Source organism: Chiloscyllium plagiosum, chromosome 13 (assembly GCF_004010195.1).
Source record: "Chiloscyllium plagiosum isolate BGI_BamShark_2017 chromosome 13, ASM401019v2, whole genome shotgun sequence".
Taxonomy (NCBI): Eukaryota; Metazoa; Chordata; class Chondrichthyes; order Orectolobiformes; family Hemiscylliidae; genus Chiloscyllium; species Chiloscyllium plagiosum.
Window position 1 is genome coordinate 35803222 of NC_057722.1, and position 17905 is coordinate 35821126.

General features: G+C 38.3%; 1 protein-coding gene across 1 annotated transcript in view; it reads right to left on the reverse strand.

The window, feature by feature from the left end:
- Positions 1-14451, reverse strand: part of LOC122556376 (vomeronasal type-2 receptor 1-like) — a 42434-nt gene extending 27983 nt beyond the window's left edge. The window contains exons 1-4 of the mRNA XM_043703011.1: positions 14377-14451; positions 10631-10712; positions 10019-10190; positions 2152-2443 (exon numbers count right to left, since the gene is read on the reverse strand). Of these exons, the coding sequence (XP_043558946.1) occupies positions 2152-2443; positions 10019-10190; positions 10631-10712; positions 14377-14451 (621 nt within the window). The remainder of the gene's footprint in view (positions 1-2151; positions 2444-10018; positions 10191-10630; positions 10713-14376) is intronic.
- Positions 14452-17905: the final 3454 nt, after the last annotated feature.

Here is a 17905-nt window from a genome sequence, read left to right on the forward strand (position 1 = left end):
TAGAATGCCCCCAGTCCCTTCATCCAGATCATTAATATATAACGTGAACAGCTGCGGCCCCAACACTGAACCCTGCGGGACACCGCTTGTCACCGGCTGCCATTCTGAAAAAGAACCTTTTATCCCAACTCTCTGCTTTCTGTCAGACAGCCAATCCTCAATCCATACCAGTAGTTCACCTCGAACACCATGGGCCCTCACCTTGCTCAGCACTCCCGTGTGGCACCTTATCAAAGGCCTTTTGGAAGTCTAGATAGACCACATCCACTGGGTTTCCCTGGTCTAACCTACTTGTCACCTCTTCAAAGAATTCCAAAAGGTTTGTCAGGCACGACCTCCCCTTACTAAATCCATGTTGGATTTAAAACATAAGGATGTTTTAAGTACTTCTGTAAATGTTCCCAATATTTTTCTAGAATTCCTCTTTATCTAGTCACTTTGACTTCTGAACTATCAGAACAGCCCATTGACCCACCCACTGATTTCACCATGTTCAGCATTAATTAGAGTCATAGAGATATACAGCATGGAAACAGACCTTTTGGTCTAAATCGTCCATCCCAACAAGATATCCTAAATAAATCTAGTCCCATTTGCCAGCATTTGACCCATATCTCTCTGAACTCCTATTCGTATACCCATCCAGATGCCTTTCAAATGTTGCAATTGTACCAGCCTCCACCACTTTGTCTGGCAGTCCATTCCATACACCCTCTGCGTGAAAACGTTGCCCCTTAGGTCCCATTTAAATCTTTCCCCTCCCACCCTAAAGCTATGACCACTAATCTTGGACTCCCCCACCCCAGGGAAAAAGACTTTCTCTTTTCACCCTATCTATGCCCCTCATGATTTTATAAATCTCTACAAGGTCACCCATAGCCTCCGACGCTCCAGGGAAAATAACCCCAGCCTATTCAGCCTCTCCCTATAGCTCAAACCCTCTAAACCCTGGCAGCATCCTTATTTATCTTTTCTGAACCCTTTCAAGTTTCACAATATCCTTCCAATAGCAGGGAGACGTGAATTGCACGCAGTATTCCAGTAGTGGCCTAACCAGTGTCCTGTACAGCCTCAACATGACCTCCCAATTCCTATATTGAGTGCACTGATTAATAAAGGCAAGCATACCAATGCTTTCTTTACTATCCTATCTATCTGGGACTCCACTTTCAAGGAACTATGAACCTGCACTCCAAGGTGTGTATTTGTGAAGGTTTGTGGCCATGAACTAATATCCTCACACTCCACCACACAATATGTTGGCAAAAAATATACTGTAGCAGTTCAGCTATACCTTTCATATTCTGATAACAGAACATATCTTTTGGCAATTGGTGTTCTGGACATCATATAGCCAATATTTATTTCCAATTTCTATTCAATAAGGAATTGGATGCCATGCCACATGTAATGCTGCTTTTTATTACAAAACAAGTAAGTAACATGTTATTTTAGTAAAAAATGTCTATGTAAAATCAGTAACATGTTACTTTAGTAAAAAATGTCTATGTGCCTCACCTTTGCATTTTAGTTTGGATAAGTTAAGTAAAAGCACAAGAGCAAATTAATTTCCAAATCTGTCTAAAATGAACATATTGCATAAATTGTATTTTGTTTCATATTCCAGGTTCAGATTTCCCTTTATTTTTAAAAAGAAAGTCTGAACATCCAACATCAGTTTGCATTTTACTTTTCAAGTGATGTGAACCCCAAAGCTGAGTCAGCAATTTCAACAGTGTCTGCAGGAAGGATAATGGATCTCTATCCAAATAGTCACAAAGCTTAATGCCTTAATGATAATTATCTAAAGCTGAAAATCACAACTAAGGATCAATCTGTTTGACATGTCTGAGAGTTTGAAATAGTTTTAGTACTATTTACTTTGAAGCACAACTTCTGTTGGTAAAGTAATCTTCAATGAGATATTTCAATTTCAATTACAATTTCAAACAATCATTGAACAAGTCATTTCACTTATTTTTTTCATTTAGTATCTTAAAACTCTATTTTCTGAATTATTTTATTAAAGTAAATACACTGGCTGGATAATCTGTCACATTAATGCAATACTCCCCAAACTGATGTTCATCTTCTTAATGAAGTTGTAATAAAACATAGATTTTATCACTACAACATTTCCAATTTTGTTACCTGAGGAAAATAATACAGTCCCAGGATTCTAGCAGTCGCTATAGAGAGAGCTGACCCTCCAGCTCCTATTAGCACTGCCAAAGGAGCTCCATTGCCACACCTGTAGTTGGGTACAGCTTCATCCTGTCCAGTCAGGTATGTCAACGTTCCTTCAACAGCTTTGGAAATAGTAAAACAAGAGTCATAGATTGTATATCCAAGCTGTATATCTGGTAGAATTGAATCATTCTGGTTGACTTCGTTAATCGCATGGATCATTGTTCTGGCCCAGCGGAAAGCTCTGAAGTTGAATCTGTTACAAAATTGAAACAAAGGTTCGGATAAAATTACATTGACGCTAACAAAGCCATATATTGAGCAGAGAAAATATAGTTATCAAAGATATCAAAAACAAACTATTTCAGTGGGGGTTAAAGGAATTTAAGAGGTAATGCAACATTAACTTGTATTTGTATAAAATATACTGAACATCATAAAACATCCCAATGAGATTCACCAGAGTTTTAACAAGAAAAACTTCACAGATGACCAAAATCTTGGTCAAAGAGGTACATAGTAATGAGGATTAAAGGAGAAAGGAGAGCTGGAGAAACAGATCTAATGTTGGAGGGGCAAGTCCTTTGGGCTCAGGCAGCTGAATGCATACTTATGATGGTGAAATTAAAACCAAGGAAAGGCACAAGGCCAAAATGGGAGAAGTGAGACCTTGAAGGATTGTAGCACTGGAGGAGATTAGGAAGAGAGTGCGACCATGAAAGGATTTGAAAATAAGATTATTTTTTAAAAATCAAGGCATTGCTTAATCACGAAGTAGTGCGGGTCAGTGTGCAGTAGGAGTTTGGATTTTGTAGCAAGCTAGGATATGCAAAGCAGAGCTTTGGAGAACCGTATGTTTACGGACAATAGAAGATGATAAACCATCTGGGAATATATTGAAATAATTGATACCAGAAGTAACAAGCTAATGAGCTGACACATCATTTATTAATGCACCATGATCACATTTATTTAGACTAGCAAGATTGCAATTATTGTCCTTATCCACTTGACCGAAAGCACATCCTTCTTGCAAAAGTATTACTTTCATGAAGACTTGTGGTTTATATAATAGCTGTGGTATTGAATAGCACCATTATTTCACATAATAATTGTCCTGTGTCAGTGCCGTAACTTTCTGAAATATTTTCATATTGGGCTAGTACATTAATTTGTATGAGCAAGAACTTTCATTTCCCTATTTGTCTTCACTACATCGACAATGCTTCATTTATTAACCATACTTGTTTGCATTAAATTGGTGGTCCTTATGATTCCACTTCATAGGACTAATAAAGTGTGAAAAGCACTCCCTATCTCTTCTTGATGCCAAGTAAATTCATATATTATTGAAATGTATATGTTGAATGTTTTACTTCTACTTTACTTGGAGAAAGTGAGGACTGCAGATGCTGGAGATCAGAGCTGAAAGTGTGTTGCTGGAAAAGCGCAGCAGGTCAGGCAGCATCCAAGGTGCAGGAGAATCGATGTTTGGGCATGAGCCCTACTCCTCATTCCTGAAGAAGGGCTCATGCCTGAAACGTCGATTCTCCTGCTCTTTGATGCTGCCTGACCTGCTGCGCTTTTCCAGCAACACATTTTCAGTTCTACTTTACTTGTAAACATAAAGGATTGAGTTCAAACAATTTGCCCAGATTTATTTCCCTAATTATTCTGATAAAAATGAAGAGAACCTTTGAAAACAGACATCAGAAGAGAAAAAAGAAGCAGCTAAAACAATGACCAAAGTTTAATAGTTCACTGTCATGAAGGAAGGACTTATACTCAAGAAAACCAGTGAAGCCGAAACCAAACACAAGCATCTACCTCTTTCACTAGAACAGCTGGCATGGAATGGAGGTGACTGCTAGAACCAAGAAGACCACAGACCCGGAAATCCCTACCAAAGAAAATAGGTACACAAAGTCCAATGATCTCTAGAATGTATTGACTAAGAGTGATATTTCATTCTAGATACAGAAGGTCCCTCAGAGTGTCTGTTTGAGAAATTGAAGTGAATCATTCGAAAATCAAATTAGATTTTGTTCCAAGAGCCTAGTTCATCAATGAAAATTATGGTAAAACAAAATACAGTCAAGATTAGCCAGTATTCTCTCCAACAGCCAGTTGTGTACACTGTTTTGTCTATAAACTCTTCTCAATATTATTGGCAACACTGGCCAATGATGACTGGTGAAACCCTGCTGGCGTTCAAAATCATGAAAGCTCTGGGATTCTAGAAAAGCTTTGCTTACTTAGTTAAAAGCAAATTACTGCTGATGCTGGAATCTGAAACTTTGACAAAGGGTCAGTTAGACTCGAAATGTCAGCTCTTTTCTCTCTTTACAGATGCTGCCAGACCTGCTGAGATTTTCCAGCATTTTCTCTTTTGGTTGCTTACTTAGTTGATGAGGCAATGTGAGTTAAACTTGAATTCACACCTACAGGAGCAAACCTACTGAAGGCATGTCCTTGGACATGTTATTATAGTCAGGTGAATATTCGAGGAACATATACTAATTTTTAGGTGAAAACAGGAACTATCTTGGCTTAGTAGGACTCATTGCTAAGTTTGATCTATTTCTTGCCAATCATATAAAAATTATAGGGGCAGTCAGGAGAGGGGCAAAAATCAAAGACCCTAAATGGCGTCAGCCCTTGTTTCCACCTCCCAGCCAAGTACAGTGATTCCTTTCCTGACTTGAGCACAGCAGCCTTGCTATAATCCAAGAACAAGAATGTCCCACAATAGCCCAAGGCCCTGTTAATGGGGATCAAAGTACAGGACCCTGAAAGCATTGGATCTGAGTTTATGTTACTTTGACTGTTGCTTAGCTACTGGAATTTTATTTACTGTTGTGAAATAGATGGACTTTTTTTCTCTGCTACTACAAAACACTGGGCGGTATTCAAATCATTTTTGAATCCCAATTCACTGAACTAAAATATCTGACATTAGGTGGGAAGCACATGCATAGGCTACATTGGCCATAGCTGAGAATTCTGGCTCGACTGTTGACCCATTTACTCATCTTCACACTGATGACATACATTTTAACAAACCAGATTGGTATCTTTGATGAGGGACCTCAATTATGTGATGAAAATAGAGAGACTGAGGTTAATTTTCGTAGTATAAAGTTGATTGACAGAAAAAGATGCATTTACAGCCAACTAATAAGCATCACTAAGATATCATGTATCTATGTTCTGCTACAGCTACTTTATATAGGTAGAACCTATGAAGATGTCAATGTGCCACAAGACTTCCGCTTAAGTTGCGCTTTCTCTGGACCTTGCTGTAGTATAGTTCGCCATGGTAAGTTCTAAAAGAACTGTGAGGACTGCACAATGGGTTAATTTGAAATATTCAGACCTGTTAAAATGTATACTACTAGTCTTACCATGGCAGCATTGATTAACTGTAACACTTTCTTCTGCATCTTTTCCCAGATCCTATCAAAACTGTACACAGTGTTGACCATAGCTGCTTCCTTTTCTCAGGAATGCTGTATTAATGTCTTCTGTGTGGATGGTTTTAAAATGGCAGCCAGGGAACATTGCTAATATGCACCTTAAGCAGTAGTCCTCAATTTCGTCAGTACTCAAGCAAGATGTTGGATGCTGACCATTCCACTCAAAGTCTTATTCATTTCTAGCATCCAGATTTAATATCATTAGTTTTTGACATATTTTTATGCCCTACATAACATTTGAGAAAACTGGCAATTGCTCACATTACTTTACATCCATGTCTTAGGCCATTATACACTGATGGCTTCCCAGATTTCCCCTCACCTTCTTCTTTGACAATGAGTTCAGCACCTGTTCCAGTTCAGGTGCAAAGTTTGTTTCAAATACTAAATGAGGGGCGAACTTGGAAGATTCCATGGAGTTTGTCATTCATGATTTTCTCATATGAAAATATTATGGCACTTCAGTCCAAATGCCTTATCTCCAGGACTGGAAAATCTATCCATGGTCTCCCACTAAAAAAGGACTCTAACATCATACAGGGAAATAGGATCGGTGCAGATAGTTTCAGTGGCACAGACCTAAATGACTGTCTTCCATGGAAAAATATTTTTAAAATTCTCATAACAGACAATATTCTTGATACCATGGAATGTAAGTTGTCTACTCCTAATATTGCCTTTGATCTAATTATTTGAAGATGTACAAGGACATTGCTCTTCCTGGTGTTAAATGTTTTGGAGAAAATAAAGTATTTGTTTGGTTTCTTTTTAATTCATGGGATGTGGGCACTATTGACTTGGCCAGCATTTGTTGTCTGAGCCTTGTTGCTATTCAGAAAAGAATGGTAGACTACCGTTTTGAGCCACTGCAGTCCATTTAGTTCAGGGCGACCAACAATTGTTTTGTGTGTGTGCATTAGCAAGTTTTGAGAAGATTGGTAGCTCAAGTTGAGGTTCTGGATGTAGGTTTGCTCACTGAACTGGAAGGTTCATTTCCAGAGGCTCACTGAAAATATTACCTAGTATGGTGATGAAACGGCTGAAAATGAACATTCCAGCTCAGCGAGCAAACCTAGGGGGGGGGTAAATTCCAGGATTGTCAACCAGCAATACTAAATGAACTGGGAGTATAGATCCAAGTCAGGATGATGAATGGCTTGGAGGGGAAATTGCAGATGGTGTCATTCCCAGGTATCTGCTGTCCTTGTCTTTTGAGATGGCAGTGACTGTGTCTTTTGAAGGGGTTGCCTAAGCATTATATACTCAGCACTGCATGTATGAATCTGTATCCCATTGACTGGACTAGGACTTCTTTCTTGACAAAAGAAAGGTCAAGGAACAAAAAGACTGATGGCGACCTTTAAAATTATAAAAGGAGATTAATAGGATAGCTGTTGAGAAGCTATTTCTAATGTGGGGCAAACAAAAACTAGAAACCATATATATAAAGTACTCATTAACAACGGCAACAAGATTTCAGGACATGATTGAAATGTACAGCTTGATGCCACAAGGAGCTTTATGGGTGAATGCTATAGATACATTTAAAAAGAAAATTGATAAACACATGAGGAAAAGGATTAGAATTTTGGGATGGTTTAATAATGATTTAAAGAGCTCACGTGAAACATCAGTAGCACATGGACTGCAGGAGTGCAAGAAGGCAGGTCACTATTGCCTGCTTTAGGGCAAGTAGGAATGGGCATTAAATGCTGACTTGGTAATGATGCTCACAAACTATGAATGAATAAAAAAACTCTATAAAAATTATTTAAAATGACAGAAAATCAGTGCATTTTACTGCCTGGTTTACAACCTATGAGAACATATTGGGCTATTTTCTCTGCTTGATTACATCAGTGATACAAGACACCCAGAGATTCCTTTAACTTGGCACTCAATTTAAATTAAATCTGGAATGGAGAAATCCAGAGGATATCAGTTCTTTATGGACAGGTTCATTGAAGTCACTTCAAAATCAACTATACAGTCTATGCTATTGTTATATTTTCCTTAACCTTTGCACAGCTGCAATTTTCTTTGAAGTCTAGGGATCAACCTAATACTTCCTCCAGCTATTTCCGGAATTACAATAATAGAGTTCCTGATTAGGTTTTATGCAGATGATACATCATGAAGTTAGAAGCTTTTACCTCGAGACATAATTGTCCTACCCACTGGAACATGTTAATATTTGTGCAGACGTAGGCCATTCAGCCCTTGGGAATGCACTGCCATTCTGGGTCCTGGCTGATGATTTAGCACAACAATATTTTCCTGTGCTATCCCCATATCGTTTGATGTAATTAGTTACGAGAAATCTATCAGTGTCTCTCTCTCTCTCACTTACCTAATGACTTACCTACCACTGTCTTTATCATCTGAGTAAAGAAATGCTCTCTCATCTTAGTCCTAATTGGGGTGAGATTGTGTCCATGTTCCTGGACCACAAGGCTAGGGAAAACATGGTGTATTTCTGAATCTATGCTATCACTTTAAGAATTTGGTAAGCAATTAAATTGCCTCTCATTCTATTAGATCCCACATAATTCAGAACTAGTCACCTCAATCTCTTCTCATTGAACAGTCCTAACATTCCAGGAATGAATCTGTTGCACTCCCTCTCTGGTAAGTTTATCCTTCTTTCAGTAAAGGGACCAGAAGTGTATGCAGTACTCTACATGGTTTCACCTGTGCTCTAATGCATCTGAAGTTAGTCTTCTTGCTTCATACACCTGTATACAAATCCCCTCATGATGAAAACGGATATATCATTTGACTTTCAAATTTCTTGTTGTGCCTACATGCTGACTTTGTCTATTTGGACACCAACACTTTCCAGTCTCTCACCTCTTAAGAAATGTATTCCTCCTATAATTGTGGATAACCTCATTCGACCTGCGGTGTTCTTATTCATTTACTCAGTCTGTCCAAATCACCTTGAAGCTTCTTTACAACCTCAACACAATTCATTTCCCACCACATTTTGTACTATCTACAAATTTGGAAATGATATAATTGGTCCTCCAAATCCATATCATTGATATTGATTGTGAAGAGCATTAATCCTAGCAGTAATCAACTGATCGCAGCCTGACAACCTGAAAAGGACACATTACTCTGTCTGTTTTCTGCCCGCTAACCAAATTTCAATCTGTGCAAATATATTACCCCCAAACCCAAACACCTTAATTTTACTTAGCAACTTCCAGTATGGGACTTCACAAAACGTCTTCTGAAAATGCAAATACACCACGTCCTAATAATTACATTCTCCAAATAATCTCCATTACATTTGTTAAACATAATTTTCTTTCATAAATTTATGTCGACTCTGTCCGTCCGACAGTTATTTTCGAAGATGCCAACATACTGAAATGAAATTAAAAAGATGCCAAATTCTGTCTTCCTTCGTTCTTAAAAAATGGGATTATATTTGCAACATTCTAATCTGCAGGTACGTTGCAGAATTAGTCGAATGATCGAATGACTGTGATGCTTCTCAATGAAGGAAAAAATGCGAGAAGGTGCAAATATCCTCCAGAAAGTGTTTGCCTTTTGGTCATGACTGGTAGTTGAGACACCGGTTTGAAAGCAGGAGATATTTAGCCCTGCAGACCATTATAAAATCGGTAAGTTCTGTGCATGCGTTTTCGCTGAAACTTTCAACCAGTTTAAAATGTATTTGCCTATTGATTTGAACGGTGTTGTCACATTGATTACTTATACCAGCGGGTGACAAATATTAAATGCATCTCAAATGCAAACGTTCACATAATGGCAGTGGCCAAATAACGCCAGCACACAATCCAATAACAAATAACTAAAACAAAGAACTGCGCATGTTTGAGATCTGAAGCACACAAAAACAAAAATTCTAAAGAAGGGGCAACTAGACTCGAAATGGTAATTCCGTTAACTTTACACAGATGCAGCCAGATCTGCTGAGTTTCTCTTTTCTGCTTTGTGTGTTCCAGTAATACATCGTTTACTTGTAATACATTCATAACTGGATCAGGAACCCTCTCCACTCCGAGGAATACATTGGTTTCCCACATTCAACTGAAAATGTGCTGTACATTCCTTACCTTTAACCATATATTGCATCCTAGAATTATACAATTCAATAAGGCAGCCAGTTAACTGATTCAGCAAGAAATCCGCTGTTGCTATTTGATTAATTTAAAAGAGCTGAAAACAATTTGCAATTCCAGTTCAGGGAAGCGCAAATTCCTTTGCTTCCATAGCCGCTCCATTTTTGGTTCCTTGAATAATTTTTTAAATCAAGAATTCACTGTGGAATTACCCAGTTTCACAATAACCTGACAATGATTAATTCACAACTGAATTCTTACCCCTCACATCCCGAAGACTGTGGTGATGTGCTGGACGAAGAATTTGACGATACGACTCTGTAATGAATAGGAAACATCCCTCCAATTATCACATCACCCGGCATTTTAAAACTATTTAAATTAAACTTTCCTTTCAGTTTGCATGTTTGTTTCCCAGAGATGGCCACGGGAACTGTTAAGTACACAAAAACAAGTAAATAAGTTCGTAGCTCCATTTCAGGGTTTGCAGGGCATGAGGAAAAAAAGTTGGATTGTCAGTTGGTCCTCAGCTTTTATGGGTTTTTGGGACACCAACTAGAACCCCATTGGTTAAACCCGTGAAATGGGCCGAAGGAAAGCACAGACATGCTCCCAGGGGACCAAGAATTGGAGCTCGGCATTTCTTCCCAACAATGACAATTACCAAAGATATAACAGATTTTTCATTGGTTTTGGCTGTCGTTTCCTACTGAACAACTGTCTTTGGCTAACGTTGCAAAATAAGCAGGCTGATTAAATTTATATTTCTAAAGAGAGTTATAAAAAGTTGCAAAGAAACGCGCAATATTTAGTTCAATCCTTGATAGTATGTTGTACTGAGTTTGGGCTAATTGGCCGTTGGACCCTTCTGACCCAAGATAACTGTGATGAACGCAGGCTCACATGCTGCCACACGCTGGTAAACGATACCCGACCAACGCATTTTCAAATAAAGCTACAAAAGAGACGAGAGTCATTTAAACGAGGCCAAATTCTTAACAGAAAATTGGGACCAACATTCATTCTTAATGGTAAAAGCATAGAGGGATTGGTTACATTGGTGTTTAAATGTATCCAGCCCAAGGCCGGGTGGAAATCTCTTTTCACAAGCGTTGACATTGCAAATAATCTCCTGCGAATTAATTACAGTGACAACATCGTTGAGAGCAGCTGATTAATTTTCTTCGAAAACCACTGGGATGGATCACAATCAGGACCTAGGGCCGGTCTGGGTTTCTAACAAACATGTTTCAAGCCACCATGGACCTCAGTACCAGCTGATGGAGCCTTTTAATCTCAACCCTCCCTGGGTTTCATGATAAATTTTGATCTGTTTGGCACATACCCCAGGGAGTAAGGCTCCATCATCGTTAAAGTGAACCTTTTGATGCCGTGGCCATCCTTGGATCTGTTCCTCACGCTCTGAATGGACGGTCTCTCGTTCCACTGCACATTCCCTTGCTTTTCAGATTAGACCTTCGCCATTTATGCCCTAACTCATTGCAGCAAGGTTGGAGTAGAGGTAAACTCACGATTTCCCAAATATTTCAATGCTACTTTCAGTAACGAAAAGCCACATTTTCCAATTGCCTGACAGATGCAAATGTTACTCAGTGCAACTTGTTTGTTCAAAGGTCCAGGACCATTGTATTGTTTTCGAATAAAATACCTGGGATGAGAAAGCAGTTCCAATTCTCAATTCGTAAACAAGTGTTATTTACATGAACCAATAACAAATCTGTTCCAAATTAATGATGATCATTGTTCTATTCCCTCTGCTACAAAGTTATAATGAGTATGCTTTTGAGCATGAATTAAACAAATAACTACACAACTGTTTACTTATCAAAAAAAATGTTCCGAGAATTAACAGTTACCATGACCATGAAGTCATAATAACCTGAACCATGATGACTCGTGATTTTCTGGATCATTCCTAGCGACAGTCTGTCGCAATATTACCAGGTATGCCAAATACGACACGTTCATTGGTTTTTACAAGCATATTCTTAAAATTATTAGCCAGGCCATGCAAACAGCTTCATCCACTGGCTGGTGGAAGTCTGAAAAAAAGTCCCATAAAAAAACAAACAAGAGTTGCGAGCTCAATTTTTATTAATCGGTTATGGAGTCAAGGCGGGAGGATAAAGATGGGGTTTCGATCACCTTGTTGGGTGGAGAAACGGACTCAAGGGCCTGAATGGCCTGTTCATGTTCCAATTTTGTGATCAGGACGCGGGAAACCAGAGCATCCCGCTGAAACGTGGCCTTTTTAGTGAGGTTCCATTCAGATTACATGCAACAAATGCTGTCTCATAGACAGTGACTGTTGAAGTGCAGAAATTGTTTCATTTTTATCTTGTCTTTGTTTTCCATAGGTATCCAACTCAACATTAACAGAAATGAAATCCAATTGGTGCCATAAACTAGCGTCCCCAGATTGGGGTAGTAAGAATCATGATTACATCAATTACCAGAATCACGAGAATATTACACATGGAACATAACCACGATAAGAACACAGCGATGTAGCCTCTGATGGACTGCAGATAAATAATATTGTCACACAAGTTGTATATAATTCCTTTAGCATTCTGCTTTTTCCCCACTTCAGTTGACAAAAACACATCAGTGTTTAAAGTGTAGGTCTGCCTCAAATGAGTGTTCCACAATGGGAAGCCACGGTTCACAAAGCACCCAAACGATACTTTTTACAAATGAACAAATAAGCATAACTAGTGGTCATTGCCCGATCTTTCGTGCATCAAAAAAAGCAGACGGCTCTTAATACAAATTAAATTTAATACAAATTAAATCAGATGTCAAATTATACAAGTTGGCAAAATGATGCACTGAAATTTATAATGTGGAAGTGCCGGTGTTGGAATGGAGTGCACAAAGTTAAAAATCAAACAAAACCAGGTTACAGCCCAACAGATTTATTTGGAAGTACAATCCTTCAGAGCGCTGCTCCTTGGTCAGGTAGCTAGCCACTGTTGGACTATAACCTGGTGCTGTGTGCTTTTTAACTTTGAAATTTATAGTTGTATCATTGGACAACTGGATTCTTTAGAATATTTTACCATTAAAGCTGGAAACAGGCATGGAAAGCTTAAATTTATTGTACAAAACGGGAATGTGTGTTTCAAAGAACAGAGTTAACGTTTCAAGTCAGGTATGACTTCTTCACAATTCGAGATTATTATGAGTTTTTCATCCATCCATACAATATAAAGCTTATTTGATGGCAAAGTAACTTCAGAAAATAATTAAACAACTGCACCAGCATGTGTACATCACTTAGTGGTATGCTTATATCCTTGAATGGTTCTGGATGTGAGTTTGCTCACTGAGCTGGAAGGTTCATTTTCAGACGTTTTGTCACCATCCTAGGTAACATCATCAATGAGCCTCCGATGAAGCACTGATATTAGTAACCCGCTTTTAATTTATGTGTTTAGGTTTCCTTGGGTTGGTGATGTCAGTTCCTGTGGTGATGTCATTTCCTGTTCTTTTGCTCAGAGGGTGGTAAATGGGGTCCAAGTTGATATGTTTGTTGATAGAGTTCCAGTTGGAATGCCATGCTTCTAGGAATTCTCATGTGTGTCTCTGTTCCAAGGAAGGATGTGTTCTCCCAATCAAAGTGGTGTCCTTCCTTATCTGAATATAAGGACATTAGTGAGAGCCAATTTTTGTGGCTAGTTGATGTTCATGTATTCTGGTGGCTAGTTTTCTGCCTGTTTGTCCAATGTAGTGTTTGTTACAGTTCATGCACAGTATTTTGTAAATGACATTAGTTTTGCTTGTTGTCTGTATAGAGTCTTTCAAGTTCATTAGCTGCTGTTTTAGTGTGTTGGTCGACTATCATGATGCCAAGAGATCTGAGTAGTCTGGCAATCATTTCTGAGATGTCTTTAATGTAGGGGAGAGTGGCTATGGTTTCTGGATGCGTCTTGTCTGCTTGTTTGGGTTTGTTGCTGAGAAATCAGCAGACTGTGTTCATTGGGTACTCTTCTTTTTGAATATGCTGTATAGGTGATTTTCTTCTGCCCTTTGTAGTTCCTCTATGCTGCAGTGTATGGTGGCTCATTGAAATAATATTCTAGTGCAGCTTTGTTTGTGGGTTTTGGGATGATTGCTTCTGTAGTTCAGTATTTGGTCAGTCTGTGTTGTTTTCTTGTAGACGCCAGTTTGAAGTTCCCCATTGGCTGTTCGCTCTACTGTGACATCTGGGAATGGCAGGTTTTTTTTGTTTTCCTCCTCTTTAGTGAAATTTATGCCAATAAGGATATTATTGATGGTCTTGAAAGGTTTCCTCTACTTTGTTTCATTTAGTGATGACAAAGGTGTCATCCCATGTCGTGGACCCAAAGTTTAGGTTGGATGGTTGGCAGAGCTGTTTGTTCGAGTTTCAGCATTACTGCCTCTGCTAAGTATCCTGATATCAGAGATCCCATGGGTGTTCCGTTGGTTTGTCTGTAGGTTTTGTTATTGAAAGGGAAGTGGGTGGTAAGGCATAGGTCCACTAGCTTGACAATGGTGTCCTTGCTGATGAAGTTGGTAGTGTTTGGTGTTTGTGTCTTTGGTTCTTCTAATAGTATAGTCAGTGTTTCCTTCACCTGGTTGATGTTGGTAGATGTGAACAGGGCTGTTACATCAAAGGAGCCCATTATTTCACCCTCTTCGTCGGCCATAAACCCGACCCCACAATTAGAGAACCGAACCACAGCCCTACTCAAAAACTTTCAGCAATCTGAAAAATTAAATAAGACAGACTTTCAAAAAATGAAACCAGATGGATCCAATACACTACGCTTCTACAGATTACCCAAAATTCACAAACCAGTCACCCCCCTCAGACCCATGGTCTCACTATCTGGAACATCAATGTACAGATTAGCCAATGAGCTACACCAAAGACTAAAACACTAAGCAGAATACTCAAGAATTCCTGAACACCATCGAAGACACCAAGATAGAAGAGGAGGTAGTTCTGAGAAAATTCACTTGGTTAATTCAGAAATGAAAGATTTGTCTTATGAGGAGAGATGGAGTAAATGATGAGTTGATACTCAAGTAGTATAGATATTTCCCCTGTGGGGCAATCTAAAATGACAGGTTATAGTTTTAGATTAAGGTGTGGCAGATTTAAATCAGAGATGAGAAGGAGTTACTTCTTTCAAAAAGGTGAATCTGTGGAATTCAGTACGCAGTGTGTGGTGAACATGAGCATACTGAATAAATTTAAGGAAGAGATACACAGATTTTTAATTAGCAATTGGTTAAATGTTATAGGGAGCAGGCAATTAAATGGAGTTAAGGCTGTGATGAGGTCAACAATGATTGTATTAAATGGCGGAGCAGGCTCAAGGTGCTGAATTGCCTATTCCTGCTGCTAGTTCTTATGTTCTAAGCAGACTTCAGAAAAGGAAACATTCGGAAAAGTACAAGGAGAACATATTCACTTGGAATATACTAAGAAGGAAGAGGTGGCTCAGGACAGTCATGAAAATGAATTTTTGAACATAGACAAGGATTATCAGACCACTAGATGTTTTGAATATTTTATCTCCAAAGGGGAGATATTTGTTTACGCTTCAAATTAAGGAAGTTAACCAATAAAGATATCAAAACAAACTGGAGTAAATCAATCACTGATGCTAGCTGATGATACTAGTCTTCCAGAGGGGTTGATGAAGGATAGATTTGGAGGTATTCCTGAAGGTTATAAACCAGTCCCATTATAACGAGTTAGATTAAACAGTGTCTTGATAAATGGAGATATGGTAGTGAAACAAACTCTTATGGAGGGAATTGACTTTATTTTGGGAAGTGACTTGGCAGATTCAAAACTATTGGCTTCACCAAGGGTGTTAGAACAACCAAAGGAAGTAAAAGAAACTGGTAGGTTATCTTGCTTTCTGACTGTGTTGTGACTAAATCTCAGGTCCATAAAATCAAATATGAAGTAAAGGAGTCTATGAAATTGGTAGATGATTTGGAAATTCAGTTATCAGATACAGTTTTTGAAAATTTAACACAGAAGAATGAAGCCAAAGAAAATGAAGCTGATTTGTTTAGCCCATCTTCTTTAATAAAGATGCAACAGATTTGAAGTTGGAATTATTATATGAAACAGCTTACTCAGAAACTAAATTGAAAATGATGCCGGAGAGTTATTTCCTGGAAAATAAAAGACTAACAAAGAAATAGAAATTGTCTCGAATACCAGCTAATGAGGAATTGGTAATGATCCATCATGTGGGTCATTCATTTGAGTATCATATAAAATTTTGAGATTAGCTCATTTGACTGGCTGGTTTGCAATGTCCTTGCAATGTCGATTAGCTACATGCACCAGTGCTCCTGAGCAGTGAAAGATATAGTGAAACTAAATTAGCTTAGGGTAAAGAGTTTGTGATAGTCTTACACCAGAAATTTAAGGATGAAACCCTGAAGAGGCTATTTAAAGGCGTGTAGGTATAAGCTCAGATGTATAATAGCTCCATAAATAAGTTATCTGCAGTTTCAGTCTATAGCTAAGAGTTATAGTTACACCTTTCAAGGTGCGAGAGACAGGAGTTCTCGTGAATACTTTGTGAGTGATGGTTTGGGTACTGTACAAGTCTGCTTTGGTTACTGTACAATGGGTACATTTTGAGTTCTTAAAAAAACTGTTGTTTTTCTTTTCAATTTATAATATATTATTTGGAATTAATGGGATGATACTTAACTGTGTGATTAAAAATCTTTGAATTCATATTACAAAGAGATGGTTTAGTTTATTCCATTTTATCTTAATTTCTTGTGCCAACAAACCTCCACTTTATTGTTAAAACAAAATCTGCAGCCTGTGTGCTTGTATTTTAATGACAGCCCACCTTGTTAAATCCAAAACAAAGCAAATTATGACCTATCAAACCAGTTTTTAGTCTTATATCTGACTTGTCCAGCGGTTCCAAGTATAATAAAATGGTACAAATATTAACCACGATATTAACAATTGGCTGTAGCTTAATGATAGTACATTTGCTTCTGAGTCAGAAAGTTCCGAGTACAAATCCTAGGCTCACAATCTGAGGGAGTGCTGCACTGCCAGAAATGCTATCAATGGGGTGTTATCAATGGGGTCTTTTCTCTCAGGCATCAGTACAATATCCTTTGGTTATTTTTGCAGAAGAATAGTAGCAATTTCCATTGTATCCTAACGCATGTTCAGCCCAAAACGTATATAATTAAAATAGATTAGCTGAGATTTTAATTCACTGAAACCTCACTGACTTGAATAGTCTTTGCGCCCATTATCTGATCACTTATCACATTATTTTCCCTAGGACGTTGCTGTGCACAATTGACTACTACATTTCACATTTCAACAATGGCTACACCTCAAAATTATTGAAAGGATATCCTGAGGATATGAAAGACACTGCATAAATACAAGCCTTTGTTCATTCTAAATTTGAATTTTAGCAGTAATATATTGTTCAGAGGAAAATTGAATAATTACCTTTATTTTTTGCTGTTAATTACCACAGCAATGTTGAAGGATCTTAATTCAGGACTACATCTCACTTTTGTCTTTCAAGCAACCAGTATCTGCTCTTCCAGGTCAAACATTACATTGACATGGAGGTACTGGTGTTGGACTATGGTGCACAAAATCAGAAGACACACAACATGAGGTTATAATCCAACAGGTGTATTTGAAATCACAGCTTTTGGAGTGCTGCTCCTTAATCAGATGAAGTGAAATATAACATCAATAGAGAGTAAAATAAAGAACTGTAGAAGGTGGAAATTTGAAACAAAAACAAATTTCTGGAGAAACTCAGCAGGTGTGACGACATGTGTAGAAAAAAAGCAGAGTTAATGTTTCAAATCTAATGCCCCTTCTTCAGAATTGAATTTAGCTTATAAAAAAGGTGGTGTATATGCTGGGTTGTTGGGGCTAGTTGTAAAGGAGTGAATAGATAAGCAAAGATGGAGTCTAGAGTGAGAAAACAACAGTTAAAGGCAGACAAAGGGATGGATGATAGTATGCCAAGAGAAAGAAAATCATATATGGGGGGGGGGGGGTGGAATAAGTAGGTGAAAATTACTTGGCTGTGGCGAAAGCAATTCATGTCATTTACAGTGGGTAAAGGA